We start from the raw sequence: 23,290 nt of genomic DNA, 5'->3' as shown, positions 1-23,290 counted from the left end.
GCCTGAAATAGTTGGCAAATCCAAGGAAGCGCTGCACCGCCTTGATGTTGGCTGGAACAGGCCAAGACCGTACTGCACTGACCCTCTGCTCTTCAATCTCCACTCCTGCAGTGGATATCCGATATACCAGGAAGGAGACTGCTTGCTGAAAGAAAAGGCACTTTTCCACCTTGCCATACAGGTGATGCCCTATCAACCTCTATCAAATGGACCTGACATGAGACATGTTGCTCGCATGTTGCTCGCATCTACGGCCTCCTCCACGTCTCCCGATGTACTGGCCTGTCTCCTGGTAGCGCCTTCATGCTCTGGACACTACGCTGACAGACACAGCAAACCTTGCCACAGCTCGCATTGATGTGTCATCCTGGATGAGCTGCACTACCTGAGCCACTTGTGTGGGTTGTAGACTCCGTCTCATGCTACCACTAGAGTGAAAGCACCGCCAGCATTCAAAAGTGACCAAAACATCAGCCAGGAAGCATAGGAACTGAGAAGTGGTCTGTGGTCACCACCTGCAGAACCACTCCTTTATTGAGGGTGTCTTGCTAATTGCCTATAATTTTCACCTGTTGTCTATTCCATTTGCACAACAGCATGTGAAGTTTATTGTCAATCAGTGTTGCTTCCTAAGTGGACAGTTTGATTTCACAGAAGTGTGATTGACTTGGAGTTACATTGTGTTGTTTAAGTGTTCCCTTTATTTTTTTGAGCGGTGTATAATTCTTTGAATAACAGTTGACTATTTTATCAACGTTTATGATGAGTATTTCTGTAAATTGATGAGCTCATTCACCGGAAGTTTTGGGAGGCAAAACATTTCTGAACATTACACGCCAATGTAAAAAAATATATAATAATATATAATAATAATATATAAATATAAACTTTATCGAGCAATTATAAATTAAGGACAACAAAGTCAAGGTTTGGAGTGGCCATCACAAAACCCTGACCTCAATCCCATAGAAAGTGTGTAGGCAGAACTGAAAAAGCGTGTGCTAGCAAAGAGGCTTACAAACCTGACTCAGTTACACCAGCTCTGTCAGGAGGAATGGGACAAATTTCACCCAACTTATTGTGGGAAGCTTGTGGAAGGCTACCCAAAACTTTTGACCCAAGTTAAACAATTTAAAGGCAATGCTACACTCAATTAGTATTTGGTATGTAAACTTCTGACCCACTGGCAATGTGATGAAAGAAATGAAAGTTAAAATAAATCATTCTCTATTATTCTGACATTTCACGTTCTTAAAATAAAGTGGTAATCCTAACTGACCTAAAATAGGTAATTTTTACTTGTTTAATTGTCAGGAATTGTGAAAAACTTGGCTAAGGTGTATGTAAACTTCCAACTTCAACTGTAACACTTCACAGCTGAGCCGTTGATGCTTCCACAGTAACAGCCCTTAACAGCCCGGGCAGCTTTAGCCGGAAAGAAATTTGATGAACTGACTTGTTGGAATGACTGTGCTCTATTTCATACATTTGTCTGCAACGGGTGTGGCTGAAATAGCCAAATCCACTAATTTGAAAGGGTGTCTACATACTTTTGTGTGTGCGCTTCAGAGAATAAATAACATACTAAATGTACTAAACAAACTGTATTCTATGTCTTTTAAAAGATAAAACATTTATCCAATACAACTTAATCAACAAGGTAAGGAAGATAATAGCAAAAAATGTATTTCCCAAATAAATTGTTGAATCTTTTATGTACTGTAGCTACAACATTTACATGACAGAAATGTGAACACTATGGGGATGTTGACCATAGGATGTTTAAAGGGACAACTACTGAATTATTTACATGAGCCAAGTGATAACTGAGCAATAGATGTCAACCAATGGAAGTTTAAAAGATTATTAAAAAGATGTATAATTAAAATATCAAACTAAATCGACCCCAATTCAGAACTATTGACTTTTTGGGTTAGCTTTGGCGATGGCGGCCCTGTGGAAGTCCTTTGTCCAAAGCTTGTTGAATGCGTGCACTGAAACTATCAGAAAATGCAAAACAAACAAATTAGGATACTGAAAACAATTTACATTTTAGCATTTTAAAAGGAAGAAATTGAGTTATGCCTAATATGGCAATTCATATTATTATCCAAAATAAGTTAGTTACTCTAAAAGATGCTATGTTATAAATAACCCAATTTGGTTAATTTCGACAACCCAGCGGTGGGTCAATATTGGAGAAACACAGCATTAGGTTAATTCAACCCAGCGGGTTTGGGTTGTGCTTGTAACCCAGTGTCTTGGGTTGAGCACTTGACCAAACTGCTGGTTAATATTAGACTATATTGCTGGGTTAAAACCCTGTGTGTTGGGACATAAACCCAGCACATTAGGTTGAGAAAATGGCCCATTTAGCGTGGTCATTTTTTAAACGTAATCCTTATTATTATTTTCAGTGCCATCCTAATTTATATTTTGTTTGCAAATTGTTGCCTTCACTACCATCCCACCCCCTCCATTTCCTACACACACAATCAAGATGCAATGTTGTATTTCAAATGATTAATTTTCATTTCAGAACATCGTCAGACAATTGTCCACAATGTACAAGAATATATACATTTTTTAAATAGCACATTGAAACAAAACCCAATTGTCTAAATACTGCGTTTGGAAAGTATTCAGACCCCTTGACTTTCTCCACATTTTGTTACGTTACAGCCTTATTCTAAAATGGACTAATTTGTAATTTTCCCTCATGAATCCACACACAATACCCCATTATGACAAAAGAAAAAACGATTTTTATACAGCAGCAGTCTAAAGTTTGGACACACCTACTCATTCAATTTTTTTTACTTTTTTTTTACTATTTTCAACATTGTGGAATAATAGTGAAGACATCAAGATAATGAAATAACACATATGGGATCATGTAGTAACCAAAAAAGTGTTAAACAAATCAATCTGTTTTATATTTGAGATTCTTCAAAGTAGCCACCCTTTCCCTTTGACCGCTTTGCACTCTCTTGGCATTATCTCAACCAGCTTCATGAGGTGGTCACCTGGAATGCATTTCAATTAACAGGTGTGCCTTGTTAAAAGTTAATTTGTGGAATTTCTTTCCTCCTTCATGTGTTTGAGCCAATCAGTTGTGTTGTGACAAAGTAGGGGTGGTATACAGAAGATGGCCCTATTTGGTAAAAGACCAAGTACATATTATGGCAAGAACAGCTCAAATAAGCAAAGACAAATGACAGTCCATTGTTACTTTAAGACGTGAATGTCAGTCAATCCGGAAAATGTCAAGAACTTTGAATGTTTCTTCAAGTGCAGTCACAAAAACCATTGAGCGCTATGATGAAACTGGCTCTGATGAGGACCACCACAGGAAAGGAAGACCTGGAGTTACCTCTGCTGCAGAGGATAAGTTCATTAGAGTTACCAGCCTCAGAAATCGGCAATTAACTGCACCTCAGATTGCATCCCAAATAAATGCTTCACAGAGTTCAAGTAACAGACACGTCTCAACATCAGCTGTTCAGAGGAGACTGGGGCCAAGAAACACAAGCAATGGACATTAAACTGCTGGAAATCTGTCATTTGGTCTGATGTGTCCAAATTTGAGATTTTTGGTTCCAACCACTGTGTCTTTGTGAAACGCAGAGTAGGTGAACGGATGATCTACTAATGTGGGGTTCCCACCGTGAAGCATGGAGGAGGTGTGGTGGTGCTTTGCTGGTGAAACGGTCAGTGATTTATTTAGAATTTAAGGCACATGTAACCAGCATGCATACCACGGCATTCTGCAGCGATATGCCATCCCATCTGGTTTGCACTTAGTGGGACTATCATTTGTTTTTCAACAGGACAATGACCCAACACACCTCCAGGCTATTTGACCAAGAAGGAGTGATGGAATGCTGCATCAGATGACCTGGCCTCCACAATCACCCGACCTCAAGCCAATTGAGATGGTTTGGGATGAGTTGGGAACTCCTTCAAGTCTGTGATGGCATTGTCAGTGTGCCTCCATGCTTTGCACAAGTCCTCATATTCTAAAAATCAAATGATTTCTCTAACAGATTGGGACCAACATAGTTGAGAACCTGCACCAGGCGGCAGTGACCTGACCCTACCCATTTGTGTTGGCTCTTGGTGACTGCTCACATGTTTACAGTCATTAGTAGACCAGCATTGGAGCTAGGTACATTGCTGGGTGCACTGGATGTGTGCTTCAAGTCATATTATTTATTCGATAAATCAACTTTCTCAGACTGTTTGCCCCAGAATGGGAATTCCTACAGACCACAGCGTATCAGTAAGACTGTTGAGAGAATGTATTTTTTCCACTGAACAATAGTTGATAAGTATCTGCACTTCTATGTAGTGTGAGAAGTTACCTGAGGAAGCACAGCCCTCCGTCTGTTTACCTGTGAATTAATCGATCAAAAAGACCCTATTTATAGCTCTCACATTTACTTTTTTTTAAATGTTATATGCACATGTACCCACTTTATGCATACAGTCCTGTATGTGGCTCATTTGCCTTTAGTTCAGCTACTGAAGGACGTTATGGTACGCTTTCATTCTATCACAACAAAAATAAATACAAATGTTACATTTTGAAGATTGTGAAAAGTTCTTTATGAATTATATAGTTATTACTTAACCTGTCTGGGCTAGGGGGCAGTATTTTCACAGCCGGATAAAAAACGTACCTGATTTAAACTGGTTACTACTCTTGCCCAGAAACGAGAACATGCATATTATTAGTAGATTTGGATAGAAAACACTGAAGTTTCTAGAACTGTTTTAATGGTGTCTGTGAGTATAACAGAACTCATATGGCAGACAAAAACCTGAGAAAATTCCAAGCAGGAAGTGGCCTGTCTGAAAATTTGTAGTTCTTCTTTTGATTCTCTATCGAAACTACAGTATCTGTGGGGTTACATAGGACTTTCTAAGGCTTCCATTGGCTCTCTAAAGCCTTCAGAAAGCGGATTGAGGTGTCTCCTGTCTCTGGGCAGAGTATAGTAGCTCAGTTTCTCAGTGGTCTGCCTGGTGACAAAGAGATTGGATATGCGCATTCACGTGACCACGCTGTTTTTTCTTTCCTCTTTGAATGAATACACTATTGTCCGGTTGGAATATTATCGCTATTTTACGAGAAAAATACCATTAAAAATTGATTTTAAACAGTGTTTGACATGCTTCTAAGTACGGTTATGGAACATTTAGAATTTTTTTGTCTCGAAATGCGCTCGCGTGTTACCCTTTGGATATTGACCTGAACGCACGAACAAAACGGAGGTATTTGGACATAACTATGGATTATTTGGAACAAAAACATTTCTTGTTGAAATAGCAGTCCTGGGAGTGCATTCTGACGAAGATCAGCAAAGGTAATACAATTTTTATAATACTAATTCTGGGTTTAGTGTGCTCCGAACTTGGCGGGTGTCAAAATAGCTAGCCGTGATGGCTGAGCTATGTACTCAGAATATTGCAAAATGTGCTTTCGCCGAAAAGCTATTTTAAAATCTGACATAGCGATTGCATAAAGGAGTTCTGTATCTATAATTCTTAAAATAATTATGTATTTTGTCAACGTTTATGATGAGTAATTTAGTAAATTCACCGGAGGTTTTCGGTGGGAATACATTTTCTGAACATCACAGGCCAATGTAAAAAGCTGGTTTTTGATATAAATATGAACTTGATTGAACAAAACATGCGTGTATTGTATAACATAATGTCCTAGGAGTGTCATCTGATGAAGATCATCAAAGGTTAGTGCTTCATTTAGCTGTGTTTTGGGTTTTTGTGGCATATATGCTTGCTTGGAAAATGGCTGTGTGATTATTTTTGGCTATGTACTCTCCTAACATAATCTAATGTTTTGCTTTCGCTGTAAAGCCTTTTTGAAATCGGACAATTTGAGCTCAGGTGCATCCTGTTTCCATTGATCATCCTTGATGTTTCTACAACTTGATTGAAGTCCACCTGCTGTTAAATTCAATTGATTGGACATGGTTTGGAAAGGTACACACCTGTCTATGTAAGTTCCCACAGTTGACAGTGCATGGCAGAGCAAAAACAAAGCCATGAGGTCAAAGGAATTGTGTCGAGGCACCGATATGGGGAATGCTACCAAAATATTTCTGCAGCATTGAAGGCCCCCAAGAATACAATGGCCTCCATCATTCTTAAATGGAAGAAGTTTAGAACCACCAAGACTCTTCCTAGAGCTGGTCACATGACTGCCCGCTTCAATTTTGCCAAAAGGCACCTAAAGACTCTGACCATGAGCAACAAGATTCTCTGGTCTGATGAAACCAAGATTGAACTATTTGGCCTGAATGCCAAGCGTCACGTTTGGAGGAAACCTGGCACCATCCCTATGGTGAAGCATGGTGGTGGCAGCATCATGCAATGGGTATGTTTTCAGTAGCAGATGCTAGGAGAATAGTCAGAATCGAGGGGAAGGATGAATGGAGCGAAGTACAGAGATCCTTGATAAAAACCTGATCCAGGGAGCTCAGGACCTCAGACTGGGGCAAAGGTTCACCTTCCAACAGGACAACGACCCTGAGCACACAGCCAAGACAACACAGGAGTGGCTTCGGGACAAGTCTCTGAATGTCCTTGAGTGGCCCAGTCAGAACCCGGACTTGAACCCGATCGAATATCTCTGGAGAGACCTGAAAATAGCAAAAGGTACAGAGATTGGACTGCTGAGGACTGGGGTAATCCCCTTTCCGATTTTGGGGCATCCAGAAAAAAAGCTTGTCCGGAGAAGACAAGGTGAGCGCTACCATCAGTCCTGTGTCATGCCAACCGTAAAGCATCCTGAGACCATTCATGTGTGGGGTTGCTTCTCAGCCAAGGCAGTGAGCTCTCACTCACAATTTTGCCTAAGAACACAGCCATGAATAAAGAATGGTACCAACACATCCTCCGAGAGCAACTTCTCCCAACCATCCAGGAACAGTTTGGTGACAAACAATGCCTTTTCCAGCATGATGGAGCACCTTGCCATAAGGCAAAAGTGATAACTAAGTGGCTCGGGGAACAAAACATCGATATTTTGGGTCCATGGCCAGGAAACTCCCCAGACCTTAATCCCACAAATTCTGACAAACTCCAAGCATTGATTATGCAAGAATGGGCTGCCATCAGTCAGGATGTGGCCCAGAAGTTAATTGACAGCATGCTAGGGTGGATTGCAAAGGTCTTGAAAAAGAGTCAACACTGCAAATATTAACTCTTTGCATCAACATCATGTAATTGTCAATAAAATCCTTTGACACTTATGAAATGTTTGTAATTATACTTCAGTATTCCATACTAACATCTGAAAAAAATATCTAGAGACACTGAGGCAGCAGACTTTGTGAAAATTTATATTTGTGTCATTCTCAAAACTTTTGGCCACGACTGTATAGTGAAAAAAATATTGGTTCTAGAACAGAATTTTGAGGAACACCAATGTACCATCCACAGAGACAAACGTATTTTTCAACAAATAAGATCTAAATCAGGCAAAAACCTGTCCATGTAGACCGATTAGGGTTTCCAATCTCTCCAGAATAATGTGATCGACGGTGTTGAAAGTGGCACTAAGGACTAGGAGCACCAGGACTGATGCAGAGCCTTGGTCTGACGCCATTAAAAGGTAATTTACCACCTTCGCGAGTGCGGTCTCAGTGCTATAATGGGTTCTACAGCCATACTGGAGCATTTCATATTCATGATCTGTCTTCAGGAAGGCAGTGAGTTGCAGAGCAACTGCTTTTAAAAAGGGAGATTGGTACACATCTGGAGGATAGAGAGCAGTTTTATTATGTTCAACATAGGAGGGCCAAGCACAGGAAGTAGCTCTTTCAAAAGTAGGTGTTGGAATAGTGTCCAGTAGACTGGTAGGTTTAGAGGCCATGACTATTTTAGTTAATGTGTCGATATGCAGGAATTTTTAAAAACTTGTCTTCATTGATTCGTGTTCCTGGCAGTTCTGTGCAGACTCAATACAACTGAGTTTTAAAATTTGCATTTTCAAAGAGGAGTCCGTAATTCGTTTTCTACTGATCATGATATTTTTGTCACTAATTCATCACTGCTGAAGTGAAGGCCATCTTCACTTGGGGAATGCTGTGTTTTAGTTAGCTTTAGTACAATATCAACATTTTAGTTTTGAATTCTTTTTATCCTCCTCAGTCAGGTTGGAAAAGTAGGCTGATCGAGCAGCAGTGAGGGGTTTTCGAAATCGCACGGTATGGGCTTTCCAAGCTAGCCTGAAGACTTCCAATTTGGTGGAGCGCCATTTCCGTTCCAATTTTCTGGAAGCTTTCTTCAGGGCTCCTGAATTTTCTGTACACCAGGGAGCTCATTTCTTGTGACCCTTTTTCTTTGTTTTTAGCGATACAATCACATCTAGATTATTAAGTTTATATCCTCGTTTAGATGGTTATCTGATTTTTGTACGTCCTTGTGTAGCTGAAGGGAGTCTGGAAGGGCATCTATGATAATCCTTGTTTGGGGTGTAAGCAAATTATTTGTTGCGATTTAAAAGATGGTTGTTCAATAGTCCAGGATTATGAGGAAAAAACTAGATACAGAGTATGATTGTGGCAATGCATAGGTCCCGAGGCATGTTGGACAAAACCCACTGAGTCAATAATGGCACAAAAGCCTTTTTGGAGTGGGTCTGTGGGCTTCTGCATGTGAATACTGAAGTCACCAAAAATTGGAATATTATCTGCCATGACTAGGTTCGATTTTGAATTCAGGGAACTCGGTGAGGAACGCTGTATATGGCCCAGGAGGCCTGTAAACAGTAACTATAAAAAGTTGAGTAGGCTGCAAAGATTTCATGACTAGAACCTCAAGATGCAGTAAAAAAACGGTAGATGTTGGCAACACCGCCACCTTTTACAGGATGCGTGGGGGGATCTGGTGTAACCATGAGGAGAAGCCTTATTTAGGGCAGTAAATTCATCACGCTTAAGACCGGTTTTAGTCAGGCCAATCACATGAAGTTTATGATCAGCATTTAGTTCATTGACTATGACTGCATTGGAAGTGAGGGATCTAACAGTAAGAAGTACCATTTTGAGATATGAGGTATTATCACTATCTCTTTCATTAATGACAGGGATGAAGGAGGTCTTTATTCCAGTGAGATTGCTAAGGCAAACACCACCATGTTTACCTTTGGCTGACTGATTTTGCTAGAAGCAGACTCCACCAACTCTGGTAGTCTACGGGTTTTTTCTCCTCTCCTGAATAAGAAGTAGCTATGCAGTTGTATTTTAAGTAGCCAAGTAATGTAGCCGACGCTCTAACAAATGTTTTTTTTAAAAAAAGCTCTGACGAAGGCCAGAGGCCTTGATACTAACAGGTAGTGTGCGGGTTTCTTTTCTTTCAAGTTATCTAGTTGTTACCATGCACCTGCAACAAGATGGCTCAGATGTGCGAGTGCCTTTTTGAATGTTGACATGTTGAATGTAAAACACACAATGTAAAACCAACATATAACCGATATCAAATAATAAATGTTTCTTACAACCAAGAAAACCTTCAATGAAAAACAGAAATTAACTTTGGGTTTGCCAAAAATAATTGAAATTAATACAGTTGAAGTCAGAAGTTTACATACAGCTTATCCAAATACATTTAACCTCAGTTTTTCACAATTCCTGACATTTAATCCTAGTACAAATTCCCTGTTTTAGGTCAGTTAGGATCACCACTTTATTTTAAGAATGATAAATGTCAGAATAATAGTAGAAGCCTTATAAGCCTATTTGTGAACAAACCTGCATTTGGTCTAACTACAGAATGTGCTGCCCTCTTTTATTAATTCCTATACAGACTGTATATGTCAAGATTACAGATTTATATTGATGTAATGTAATTAATGCAATATCATTTTAATGCTTTGTCAAGATTGATACAAAACTGGTAGTAAACACTTGAAAGTCTGAAATATAGCCTTCCTCCGAATAAACTCAGCAAAAAAAGAAACGTCCCTTTTTCAGGTCCCTGTCTTTCAAAGATAATTCGTAGAAAGTAACTTCACAGATCTCATTGTAAAGGGTTTAAACACTGTTTCCCATGCTTGTTCAATGAACCATGAAAAATTAACGAACATGCACCTGTGGAACAGTTGTTAAGACACTGACAGCTTACAGACGGTAATTAAGGTCACATTTATGAAAACTTAGGAAACTAAAGAGGCCTTTCTACTGACTCTGGAAAAATATCAAAAGAAAGATGCCCAGGGTCCCTGCTCATCTGCGTGAACGTGCCTTAGGCATGCTGCAAGGAGGCATGAGGACTGCAGATGTGGCCAGGGCAATAAATTGCAATGTCAGTACTGTGAGACGCCTAAGACAGCGCTACAGGGAGACAGGATGGACAGCTGATCGTCCTCGCAGTGGCAGACCACGTGTAACAACACCTGCAACACCTGTTGTTATTGCAGGCAATCTCAACGCTGTGCGTTACAGGGAAGACATCCTCCTCCCTCATGTGGTACCCTTCCTGCAGGCTCATCCTGACATGACCCTCCAGCATGACAATGCCACCACGCACAGAGCAAGCAGTATGACTGATTTCCTGCAATACAGAAATGTCAGTGTTCTGCCATGGCCAGCAAAGAGCCCAGAGCTCAATCCCATTGAGCACGTCTGGGACCTGCTGGATCGGAGGGCTAGGGCCATTTCCCCAGAAATGTCCGGGAACTTGCAGGTGCCTTGGAAGAGTGGGGTAACATCTCACAGGAAGAACTGGCAAATCTGGTGCAGTCCATGAGGAGATGCACTGCTGTACTTAGTGCATCTAGTGGCCACACCAGATGCTGACTGTTACTTTGGATTTTGCCCCCCCCTCCCCCTTTGTTCAGGCACACATTATTCAATTTGTGTTAGTCACATGTCTGTGGAACTTGTTCAGTTTATGTCTGTTGTTGAATCTTGTTATGTTCATACAAATATTTACACATGTTAATTTTGCTAAAAATATACGCAGTTGCGTGAGAGAACGTTTTCTTTTTTTGCTGAGTTTGTTTTTACACAGTGAGCCCTTCAAGGATGTCTCAGCCAGCTCCAAGATGGCAGTTACTATCTATAACTATAGAATATTGATTGCTTGTGCTGAAATACATTGCAGTGCCTTTATTAAACCACAGTAGATGTTCTAGCCACATGCTTTTTGGGGGGGCTAGTTTGCGAAGGTCATTGAGTAGGGGTGTCTGCTTCTCTGCTTTAATGGCACAGCAGAACTCTCATATAAAAGTTAAATCCTACCGATCCACACAAGGGTTGAGATGTATGATTGTTTGCTGCTGTTCCTGCAGCCAACCATAGCATTTCTCATTAGTGTTTGGGAGCACTTAGTCTGTGGGCAAAGAGTAAAAAATGGACCATCTCAACATTATATTTTAGACTGGGTAGTGCTACAGACACTTTGGAGTTCCACTCTGAAATTGGAATGAAATCCCTCTAGCTGAAAAATGGTATAAACACGATTGCTTCTGAAATCTTTATGGTCGTTTGTGCAATATGAATTGAGTGTTTCACCGTTGCCTTGTGTTGTGAGATTTATTGTAATGATATTGACCAAACATACCCAGCTCATCAAACACACACACTTTTTGAGTTACAACTGCATTACTGGTGGTATGGAATACAATCATAATGCATAATATATAAAGGTGTAGTGGCACTGTGACTTTAAAGCGTGTTAACCCTCGCAAGGCTGCCGGCCCAGACAGCATCTCTAGTCGCGTCATCAGAGCATGCGCAGACCAGCTGGCTGGAGTGTTTCCGGATATATTCAATGTCCCCACATGCTTCAAGATGTCCACCATTCCTGTACCCAAGAAAGCAAAGGTAACTGAACTAAATGACTATTGCCCCATAGCACTCACCTCTGTCATCATGAAGTGCTTTGAGAGACTAGTCAGGATCTTATCACCTCTACCTTACCTGACACCCTAGAATCACTTAAATTTGCTTACTGCCCCAATAGATCCACAGACCATGCAATCGCCATCACACTGCCCTATCCCATCTGGACAAGGGGAATACCTATGTAAGAATGCTGTTCATTGACTATACATGTAGCTCAGCATTCAAAACCATAGTACCCTCCAAGCTCATCATTAAGCTTGGGGCCCTGGGTATGAACCCCGCCCTGTGCAATTGGGTCCTGGACTTCCTGATGAACCGCCACCAGGTGGTGAAGGTAGGAAATAACACCTCCACTTCGCTAATCCTCAACAAAGGGGCACTACAAAGGTGTGTGTGCTCAGCCCCTTCCTGTACTCCTTGTTCACCCATGACTGCGTGACCACGCACGCCTCCAACTCAATCATGAAGTTTGCAGACGACACAAAAGTAGTATGCCTGATTACCAACAATGACGAGACAGCCTACAGGGAGGAGGTGCCAAGAAATGAACCTCTCACTCAATGTCAACAAAACAAAGGAGCTGATCGTGGACTTCAGGAAACAGCAGAGGTTGCACTCCCCTATCCACATCGACAGGACCGCAGTGGAGAACGTGGAAAGCTTCAAGTTCCTTGGCGTACACATCACTGACAAACTGAAATGGTCCACCCACACAGACAGTGTGGTGAAGAAGGCGCAACAGCACCTCTTCAACCTCAGGAGGCTGAATAAATTTGGTTTGGCACCTAAAACCCTCACAAACATCTACAGATGCACAATTGAGAGCATCCTGTTGGGCTTTATTACCGCCTGGTACGGCAACTGCACCACCCGCAACCATAGGGCTCTCCAGAGGGTGGTCTGCAACCATAGGGCTCTCCAGAGGGTGGTCTGCCCAATGCATAACCAGGGGCAAACTACCTGCCCTCCAGGATACCAACAGCACCCGATGTCACAGGAAGGCCAAAAAGACCAAGGACAACAACCACCTGAGCCACTGCCTGTTCACCCCGCTATCATCCAGAAGGTGAGGTCAGTACAAGTGCATTAAAGTTGGGACCGAGAGACAGAATCTGTTTTTCAATCTCAAGGCCATCAGACTGTTAAATAGCCATCACTAGCACCTTAAAGGCTGCTGCCCTATATACTTAGACTTGAAATCCCTGGACACTTTAATAATGGAACACTAGTCACTTTAACAATGTTTACATATTTTGCATTACTCATTTCATATGGTTATACTTTATTCTATTTTACTGCATTTTAGTCGCACCGACATTACTCGTCCAAATATTTATATATTCTTAATTCCATTCCTTTACTTTAGATATGTGTGCATTGTTGTGAAATTGTTAGATATTACTGCACGTGTTGGCCTAGAAACACAAGCGTTTCGCTACACCCGCAATAACATCTGCTAAAAAAATTGCTTTTATTTTATTTGACTTCTAATCTAAATGATGGCAAACAGTGCCTCAGTATCGTATACAAAGTTCAGGATGATACATGCAGTCATCCATATTATTGAAATAATATCTTAAAAGGATGTTATGCATATTTCTATGATCTCACGAAGTACCAATTATTGGACATTAGGTACGTACATCAAACACAAGGTGACAGTTTGAATTGTTCTTGAATTTAGTTTATTTCATGTTGTAGCCTGACAATAGAAAACAAACTATTGCATACTTCTCTGGTTGCTATGCTGTCATGGACTACTCATCGAAGATCTTATTTTTTTCCAGAACTTTTCAAAAACTGTTATGTTTACCTGCTTAGGATGCCACTGAGATGACATATGTGGACAAAGACCTTTAATTGGAATTATGTCACCGCCTCAGTTTCCACTTTTATAATGGAAAGGCACCGTGACAGTGTAAACTCCATGGTTGAAATGGCACACACATAGGAATGCTAGATGGGCTTTCTGAGACAAGGTGTCAGCTGAGCACTTTCTCGGCACCAACATTTGTTTTGACACAATGTTCAAAGGTTTGCTAGCACCGGTAGTATTTATACTTTGACATTCAGGCATGTATGTAGTCTATTGGGCTTGACTAACACCGACGTCAAGACTTTTGTAGGTGCACATTTTCTTGTTTTCTGAATGGTCGCGTACACACTGAGATTTGAGTTGTCTGTATTTTGACTCGTGACCGTTTTTCCTTGAATTAGATTAGGAACAAGTCATGGGTCTGTGTACTTGCAATATGACATTGTTGCCTATACAGTGAAATGATAACATAACACAGTAACCTGTTAGACATTAACACTAAATGGAAAATAACCATCAGACAAACAATTTTGTTAAACCTGGCTGATTTTAAATTAGATCCTAAGTGGGAAAAAAAGTATTTTAATATATCAAGTATACTTAAATATACAGAAATAAGAAATGTCCTCTCACTGTCAACTGTGTTTATAAACATAAGATTCAACAACTGAGACATAAACTGAACAAGTTCCATAGACATGTGACTAACAGAAATAGAATAATGCGTCCCTGAACAAAGGGGGGGGGTCAAAATCAAAAGTAACAGTCAGTATTGGGTGTGGCCACCAGCTGCATTAAGTACTGCAGTGCATGCATCTCCTCCTCATCGACTGCACCAGATTTGCCAGTTCTTGCTGTAAGATGTTACCTCACTCTTCCACCAAGGCACCTGCCAGTTCCTGGACATTTCTGGGGGGAATGGCCCTAGCCCTCACCCTCCGATCCAACAGGTCCCAGACGTGCTCAATGGGATTGAGATCCGGGCTCTTCACTGGCCATGTGAGAACACTGACATTCCTGTCTTGCAGGAAATCACACACAGAACGAGCAGTATGGCTGGTGGCATTGTCATGCTGGAGGGTCATGGGAGGATGAGCCTGCAGGAAGGGTACAACATGAGGGAGGAGGATGTCTTCCCTGTAACGCACAGCGTTGAGATTGCCTGCAATGACACAAAGCTCAGTCTGATGATGCTTTGACACACCGCCCCAGACCATGAGGTACCTTCCACCTCCAAATCGATCCCACTCCAGAGTACAGGCCTCGGTGTAACGCTCATTCCTTCGACGATAAACGCGAATCCGACCATCACCCCTGGTGAGACAAAACCGTGACCCGTTAGTGAAGAGCACCTTGTGCCAGTCCTGTCTTGTCCAGCGACGGGGGGTTTGTGCCCATAGGTGACGTTGTTGCCGGTGATGTCTGGTGATGACCTGCCTTACAACAGGCCTACAAGCCCTGTCCAGCCTCTCTCAGCCTATTGCGGACAGTCTGAGCACTGATGGAGGGATTGTGCGTTCCTGGTGTAACTGGGGCAGTTGTTGCCATCCTGTACCTGTCCCGCAGAGGTGATGTTCGGATGTACCGATCCTGTGCAGGTGTTGTTAAACATTGTCTGCCACTGCGAGGACAATCAACTGTCCGTCCTGTCTCTCTGTAGCTCTGTCTTAGGCATCTCACAGTACGGACTTTGCAATTTATTGCCCTGGCCACATCTGCAGTCCTCATGCCTCCTTGCAGCATGCCTAAGGCACATTCACGCAAATGAGCAGGGACCCAGGGCATCTTTCTTTTGGTGTTTTTCAGAGTCAGTAGAAAGGCCTCTTTAGTGTCCTAAGTTTTCATAACTGTGACCTTAATTGCCTACCATCTGTAAGCTGTTAGTGTCTTAATGACCGTTCCACAAGTGCGTGTTCATTAATTGTTTGTTTCATTGAACAAGCATGGGAAACAGTTTTAGTCCTTTACAATGAAGATCTGTGAAGTTATTTGGATTTTTACGAATTATCAATGAAAGACAGGGTCCTGAAAAAGGGACTTGTTTCTGAGTTTATAAATATACTATCCTTACATTTCAACACACTTATTAAATGTGTAATTCATATTCATTGTCTCTTGGTATACTATGTTTACAATCATTAAACTTAAACACACTCATTCAATGGATGTGATGGTAGAACTGAGGATGGATCAACAACATTGTATTGACTCACATTTAATGATTTAAATGAGTGAAATAATACAAATATACAGAATAAATGCAAAGTCTTATGTTTGGGGCAAATCCAACACATCACTGAGTAACTGCCACCTTATTTTCAAGCATGGTGGTGGCTGCATCATGGTATGGGTATGCTTTACATAGGCAAAATACTGGGAAGTTTTTCCAGATAAAAAGAAAAGGGATGGCGCTAAGTACAGGCAAAATCCTACAACAGGACACCTACAGCACACGATGTCACAGGAAGGCCAGAAAGGTCATCATGGACATCAACCACCGTAGCCACTGCCTGTTCACTTGCTATCATCCAGAAGGCGCGGTCAGTACAGGTGCATCCTAGCTGGGACCGAGAGACAGAAGCTGTTTTTCAATCTCATGGCCATCAGACTGTTAAATAGCCATCACTAGCACAAAGGGGCTGCTGCCTATATAGACAGACTTGAAATCATTGGCCACTTTAATAAATGGAACACTAGTCACTTTGATGTCACTTTAATAATGTTTGCATATCTTGCATTACTCATCTAATATGTGTATATACTGTATTCTATACTATTCTACTGTATCTTAGTCTATACCGCTCTGACATTGCTCGTCCATATATTTATATATTCTTAATTCCATTCCTTTACTTAGATTTGTGTATATTGGGTATATGTTGTGAAATTCTTAGATATTACTTGTTAGAAGCACAAGCATTTCGCTACACCCGCAATAACCTCTGCTAAACACGTGTATGTGACCAATAAAGTTTTATTTGATTTGAATTCACCTTTCAGCAGGACAGTAACCTACAACACAAAGCCAAATCTACACTGGAGTTGCTTACCAAGAAGACAGTGGAGGTTCCTGAGTGGGTTCAAGTTACAGTTGTGACAAAAATCTGCTCGCTTTAAATTTCCTGTGTAGGCATGAGCACCAACATCTAGACAGAGCTTGAAGAATTATGAAAATAATGAAGGGCTAATATTGCACAATCCAGGTGTGTAAAAGCTCTTAGAGACTTACCCAAGAAGACTCACCGCTGTAATCGCTGCCGACGGTGTTTCTAGCATGTATGCAATGACAATTTTAGTTACTTAATTTCTATCAATCTTTTAAAAAATAAATAGAAATCTTCCACTTCGACATTCAAGTATTTTTGTGTAGATTGTTGACAAAAATTACAATGAAATCCATTTTAATCCACATTTTTAACAACATTTGAATAAATCCAAGGCGTATGAATACTTTTGGCAGGCACTGTACTTTCTGAATTCCTGTTCAGATGAGTGCAGAGAAAGTTGACAATAACGGTTGTTTATTGCACTCCTGAGAGTATACTTTTTCATATCTCAAGAAAATATACTTAAATATACTTTTTTGAAAGTATACTTATGTCCACAAAATATATTTTAAGTATATTTTCAGAAACACGTGCACAAACATTTGCATATTCCCCAGCATCCTTTTCTACAGCTGAAATTTTGATTTATAATATATTGTTCCTCATATTTAGCTTATTCAATATATCGTAGTAGGGATAGTTTCAAGTCTCAATTAAACATTTGTCATTTTGCGAGACAGTGTTTTTTATGTGTCTTTTCTAACATATAGTCATCTGAAATGAAGTCTTCCTATAGGCACAGACATCAGTTCAACGTCTAGTTTTGATTTTTATTCGGTTGAGTTGTCAACTAACGTGAATTCAACGTGAAATAAACAAAAAATGTCACCATGTCATTGGATTTAGGTTTTAAGAGATGGGTGAAAGAAAATACTAAATTCCTTTAACGTTGATTACTTTTTGCAAATCCAATCAATTTTCCAAGTTGACTCAACCATCACATTTAATTTTTTGGTTGAAATGACGTGGAAACAACGTGTGTGACAGAATGAACTGTGGTTCGTCAATAGATTGTGTAATGGTGACAGGTGACAAGGGTTTAGGAGTTTAAATGAAAACGATAGAAATTCACCCACTCAGCTGCTTTTGCCAGGATTGGAGTCCGAAATATGCCGCCACTAAGTACCACAGGAATTCTCTCGACGTGAGTTAAATACAAAGGTAAGTCAACAAGTTTTTTTAAAAGATGGCTTTAATAAACTGGGTCATCTTTGGTACGGAGTCTGTAGCTGCAGGATACTTTCTATTCAGGAGAACAGATTATTTGATAGCCATCAAATAAGGGCAAAAGGTCTTATGATACGTTTTGACAGACTTTTTTGGGAAGTAAAAACAGGTCTGCTATAATGATAGGTAGCTGTAATGATATTCGTATGGACAAAATAATGCTATTTTGAGACAATATAAATGGTGAACTGACAGGAAATGAAAACATGTTTTTTGAGTAAAATGCTTCTTTAAAGAATGTGAGTACTGGAATAACATATCTATTGTTGCCCCTTTCAAGTCAATTTTCAGATGCCTTGTTTACTTGCTAGTCTCCCCAAAGAAAAGGAGAACGCTATTGTCTTGCATTTAAGCACAGCGTTCCACCACCTGACAGCTCTGCATGTAACTTACACTGACGTGTTCGTCCTGTAAAGACGTGAGTCAGGTTTGATGACCCAGTGTCTTTGTGGTGTGGTAGGATATCCCCTTGTTTTTAGCCCACAAAGCCATAATGTTGTAGGCTAAACTTCATCTGTTCAGAATTTAATGTTTGATACCAGTTGGGGAGAGAAGTGGATTTACAATAGCGTTTTTAAAAATAGCTGCCAACTGTGAACCGTTTCTTTACGACATTGTTTTGCGTTTTAGCAATGGCAATTTTAGCATGTAAATCTTCATGGGGCAAACTCAAAAAAAGGGTTTTAGATACATGCCAGCAAAGCCACAACACTAAACAATACATTAATTGCACTATAACGGTGGCAAACGGTGTCCACAAACTGTTAGGGCCTACTTAAAGCTGTCCCAACAGCAGAGTCCAAACGGCAGGTCCAACACCTTACCACTGTTACACCTGGCTATTAGCGGAGCTTTGTCTGGCAGTGAAATAGTAAAAAAACACAGCTGTACATTTTTTATTTAACCTTTATTTAACTAGGCAAGTCAGTTAAGAACAAATTCTTATTTACAATGACGGCCTACCCCGGCCAAACCCGGACGACACTGGGCCAATTGTGCGTCGCCCTATGGGACTCCCAATCACGGCCAGTTGTGATACAGCCTGGATTCAAACCAGGGACTGCAGTGATGCCTCGTGCACTGGTATGCAGTGCCTAAGACCGCTGTGCCACTTGGGAGTGATATGGCTGACTTGCTTAAACAAATGTGGTTTCTACTGACAATTGAGATGTACAAACTTTGGCATAAGCAGACGACGAGCGGATAAGAGGCGGATAATCTGTCATTTCAATTAAGACATTAATGAGCGAGCTAGGACGGACGTAGTCAATATAACTACTTGTTCAGCACTTTGAAATGTACAGCGACAGAATTCGGAACATTGGCCATTCTTACAGTATTCTCCCTGTGCACCAAGTCTGAACAGTAGGCTAAATTATCAGGGGAAAAGGGACCAAATTATTAGGGTGAGGCACATGGGCTACTAACAGTTTACTACACAACATATACTTAGTATTAGTTTCTTACCTATAGTATACATATCTCCCTGGCATATTACATAATTTATGCTGCAGCATACAATACATGTTTGGACTCACGTTGTGCTGTGCTCACTTGAACAGGAAGGTGGCGTGGCGGTCCTTCGTTGGCAAATTCTGTCATCAAAGTCTGTCATTCTTTGGATTTATGGTGCTTTCAAGACAACTGTGAACTCGGAAAAAGGTTGAAGCATAACCTTAGGGATCTTCAGGTCAGAGGTTTAGAAAGAGACCAGAGTTCCCGACTTGGAATTCCTAGTTGGATGACAGTTCAAAACTTGTTTTTTCAGAGTTCCCAGTTGTCTTGAACTCACTGAAGACTGTGATTTCCAAATTTCTAGTTGTTTTGAAAGCAGCGGAAATCATGCTGGATTGACAGCATGGCCAATGTTGAATGTTTATCCTTTTAAGCTTGGAAAAGAGAACCTTAAACCCAGATTTGGACCACACATCCACTCCACTGAATAGCAGGCTAGCGATTGCTTTGCAATGCTTTCAGCTAGCCACTGATTCCTTCCAAATCACTCATTGTTGAATTTGCAATTTCTAACTTGTGTAATGTTTGTCCGATGACCGATACGTTTTATCTTCATAATTTGTCTTCATATGACAAGGATTGAAAAGGATTTGTCGACTTGATTTATGATGATGCTTGCTAGCTAAGATTTTGGAAGTATAATGTTGAGTCCAGTCCAATCAAAGCTACTGTAGATATAATGTGATTTGAACACTGAGCTAATCATGGTGCAACTAGAGAACATTACTAACCCCTATGCTCCGTATTTTCTGCTGGCTGCCCCACCACTACAGAAAGCACTGAGCTAGGCTGAAACACCTGCATTTTGGAGCTGCCTTATTCAAGAAAGCAAATAAGCATGTTTGTATGCGGCTTTTTTAACAAACAAAAAATGTCATTGCTTGCAAATTGATATGTGACACGTATTAATGCCAAAATAACATGCAAAACATGTAAAATATGTATTTATTTTTAGCTAAACAGGTGGGGCTCAAAACAGTGGCGACCCTGAACGACGGTCGCTCCTGCGTGTTAGGCATCTCCCTATTACTGAATTTCATGCTTTGCATGTACTGTTAACACTGGTTAGTCCCCCATAAGTATCAGTCTGATATGGCAAATTGTCTTTCCTACATTGTATGCCACAGGTCTACATGTACATTGAGGTCTAAAAGATAAGCATTGTCCTCTCACAAAATTATTACACTACAACAGACTGTGTAGCAAATTAATCCTGACAAAATGTTTTACTAAATCATTCTCAAGAGCCCGATATCATGAACATTGCAGCATCATTCTTGATAGCCGCAAGCCACAGGCAGCATCTGGGTAAATCTCTGGAATGTAGAACAGCATCTAATGGCCACATTTCTGTTCTTGTTCCAGGGAAGCACTACCGCAAGTCCTGCGCCTCGTCTGGGGCCTGCCTCATCGCCTCCTCTGGCTACCAGCAGTTCTGCACAGGGAAGCTCTACTCGGTGTGCATCAGCTGCTGCAACACTCCCCTCTGTAATGGACCCCGTCAGAAGAAACAGAGTTCCAGAAACAGATTTCCCTCTGCCGCCTCGTCCCTAAGCCCACTACACAGCCTCTCCCTCCTTTTTCTTCCCTTCCTCCTGCGCCCACCCTCCATATTCAGCTGAGAGCCTACGATTGGCTGGTTTGGTCTCATCAAGACTGTGGTTCAAATTCTTTAGGCTTGCCTGCCTATACGGTGTCCATATCGTCAATGGATATATGACGCTGTCCTAACATAGACACTGTATTTAGATGATGTCCTAATAAGGACAGCAACTAAAGGTCGAGGGTCATGGATTGAAGAAAGGTTCTGAAGGAACCTCCCAAATATGGTTATAGTGTCAGTCATATGCACCACATGAAAGGACTTTGGCGAGTGGAAGTGAGGTGGCCATGGAGCAATATCACTTCCAATGGGTCACATTTTTTTCTGTGGACTCTATGGGGCTGATCTTTACATTGCCATCACTGATTGACAGATAATGACTTGCCAACTGAGGGCACTACAAGGTAATATGTACAGTTGAAGTCGGAAGTTTACATACACCTTAGCCAAATACATTTAAACTCAGTTTTTCACAATTCCTGACATTTAATCCTAGTAAAAATTCCCTGTCATAGGTCAGTTAGGATCACCACTTTTATTTTAAGAATGTGAAATGTCAGAATAATAGTAGAGAGAAGGATTTATTTCAGCTTTAATTTCTTTCATCACATTTCCAGTGGGCCAGAAGTTTACATACACTCAATTAGTATTTGGTGACATTGCCTTTACATTGTTTAACTTGGGTCAAACGTTTCGGGTAGCCTTCCACAAGCTTCCAACAATAAGTTGGGTGAATTTTGGCCCATTCCTCCTGACAGAGCTGGTGTAACTGAGTCAGGTTTGTAGGCCGCCTTGCTCGCACACGCTTTTTCAGTTCGGCCCACAAATTTTCTATGGGATTGAGGTCAGGGCTTTGTGATGGCCACTCCAATACCTTGACTTTGTTGTCCTTAAGCCAGTTTGCCACAACTTTAGGAGTATTCTTGGGGTCATTGTCAATTTGGAAGACCCATTTGCGACCAAGCTTTAACTTCCAGACTGATGTCTTGAGATGTTGCTTCAATAGATCCACATAATTTTCCTGCCTCATGAAGCCATCTATTTTGTGAAGTGCACCAGTCCCTCCTGCAGCAAAGCACCCCCACAACAAGATGCTGCCACCCCTGTGCTTTCTTCACGGTTGGGATGGTGTTCTTCGGCTTGCAAGCCTCCCCCTTTTTCCTCCTAACATAACGATGGTCATTATGGCCAAACAGTTCTAATTTTTGTTTCATCAGACCAGAGGACATTTCTACAAAAAGTACAATCTTTGTCCCCATGTGCAGTTGCAAACCGTAGTCTGGCTTTTTAATGGCAGTTTTGGAGCAGTGGCTTCTTCCTTGCTGACCGGCCTTTCAGGATATGTCAATACAGGACTTGTTTTACTGTGGATTTAGATACTTTTGTACCTGTTTCCTCCAGCATCTTCACAAGGTCTGTTGCTGTTGTTCTGGGATTGATTTTCACTTTTCACACCAAAGTACGTTCATGTCTAGGAGACAGAACGCGTCTCCTTCCTGAGTGGTATGACGGCCGCGTGGTCCCATGGTGTTTATACTTGCGTACTATTGTTTGTACAGATGAACGTGGTACCTTCAGGCGTTTTGAAATTGCTCCCAAGGATGAACCAGACTTGTGGCGGTCTACAATTTCTTTTCTGAGGTCTTTTTCTTTAGATTTTAGATTTTTCTTTAGATTTTCCCATGATGTCAAGCAAAGAAGCACTGGGTTTGAAGGTAGGCCTTGAAATACATCCACAGGTACACCTCCTATTGACTCAAATGATGTCAATTAGCCTATCAGAAGCTTCTAAAGCCATGACATTTTCTGGAATGTTCCAAACTTCTGACCCACTGGAATTGTGATACAGTGAATTATAAGTGAAATAATCTGTCTAAACAATTGTTGGAAAAATTACTTGTGTCATGCACAAAGTAGATGTCCTAACCGACTTGCCAAAACTATAGTTTGTTAACAAGAAATTTGAGGAGTGGTTGAAAAACAAGTTTTAATGACTCCTAGCTAAGTGTATGTAAACTTCCGACTTCAACTGTATATTTGTTGATGAGCTGGAAGAGGTATATTTGTACAGTAAGGGCTCTATTCAATCGGTATCGCTGAAGCGCAAAATTTTGCGTGCTACTGTACAAATGTTAATTTCTGATTG

At 41.0% G+C, this 23,290-nt stretch overlaps 1 protein-coding gene across 1 annotated transcript in view; it reads left to right on the top strand.

Annotated features, from left to right (window-relative positions):
• LOC115156182 (ly6/PLAUR domain-containing protein 1-like) overlaps positions 1-21,618 on the top strand; it is a 48,770-nt gene extending 27,152 nt beyond the window's left edge. Inside the window, exon 3 of the mRNA XM_029703538.1 lies at positions 20,907-21,618. Within this exon, the coding sequence (XP_029559398.1) occupies positions 20,907-21,163 (257 nt within the window). The 3' untranslated portion in view covers positions 21,164-21,618. The remainder of the gene's footprint in view (positions 1-20,906) is intronic.
• The last annotated feature ends 1,672 nt before the right edge of the window (positions 21,619-23,290 follow it).

The sequence above is a fragment of the Salmo trutta genome, chromosome 20 (assembly GCF_901001165.1).
Source record: "Salmo trutta chromosome 20, fSalTru1.1, whole genome shotgun sequence".
Classification (NCBI taxonomy): Eukaryota; Metazoa; Chordata; class Actinopteri; order Salmoniformes; family Salmonidae; genus Salmo; species Salmo trutta.
This window is presented reverse-complemented; position numbering and strand designations above follow the sequence as displayed.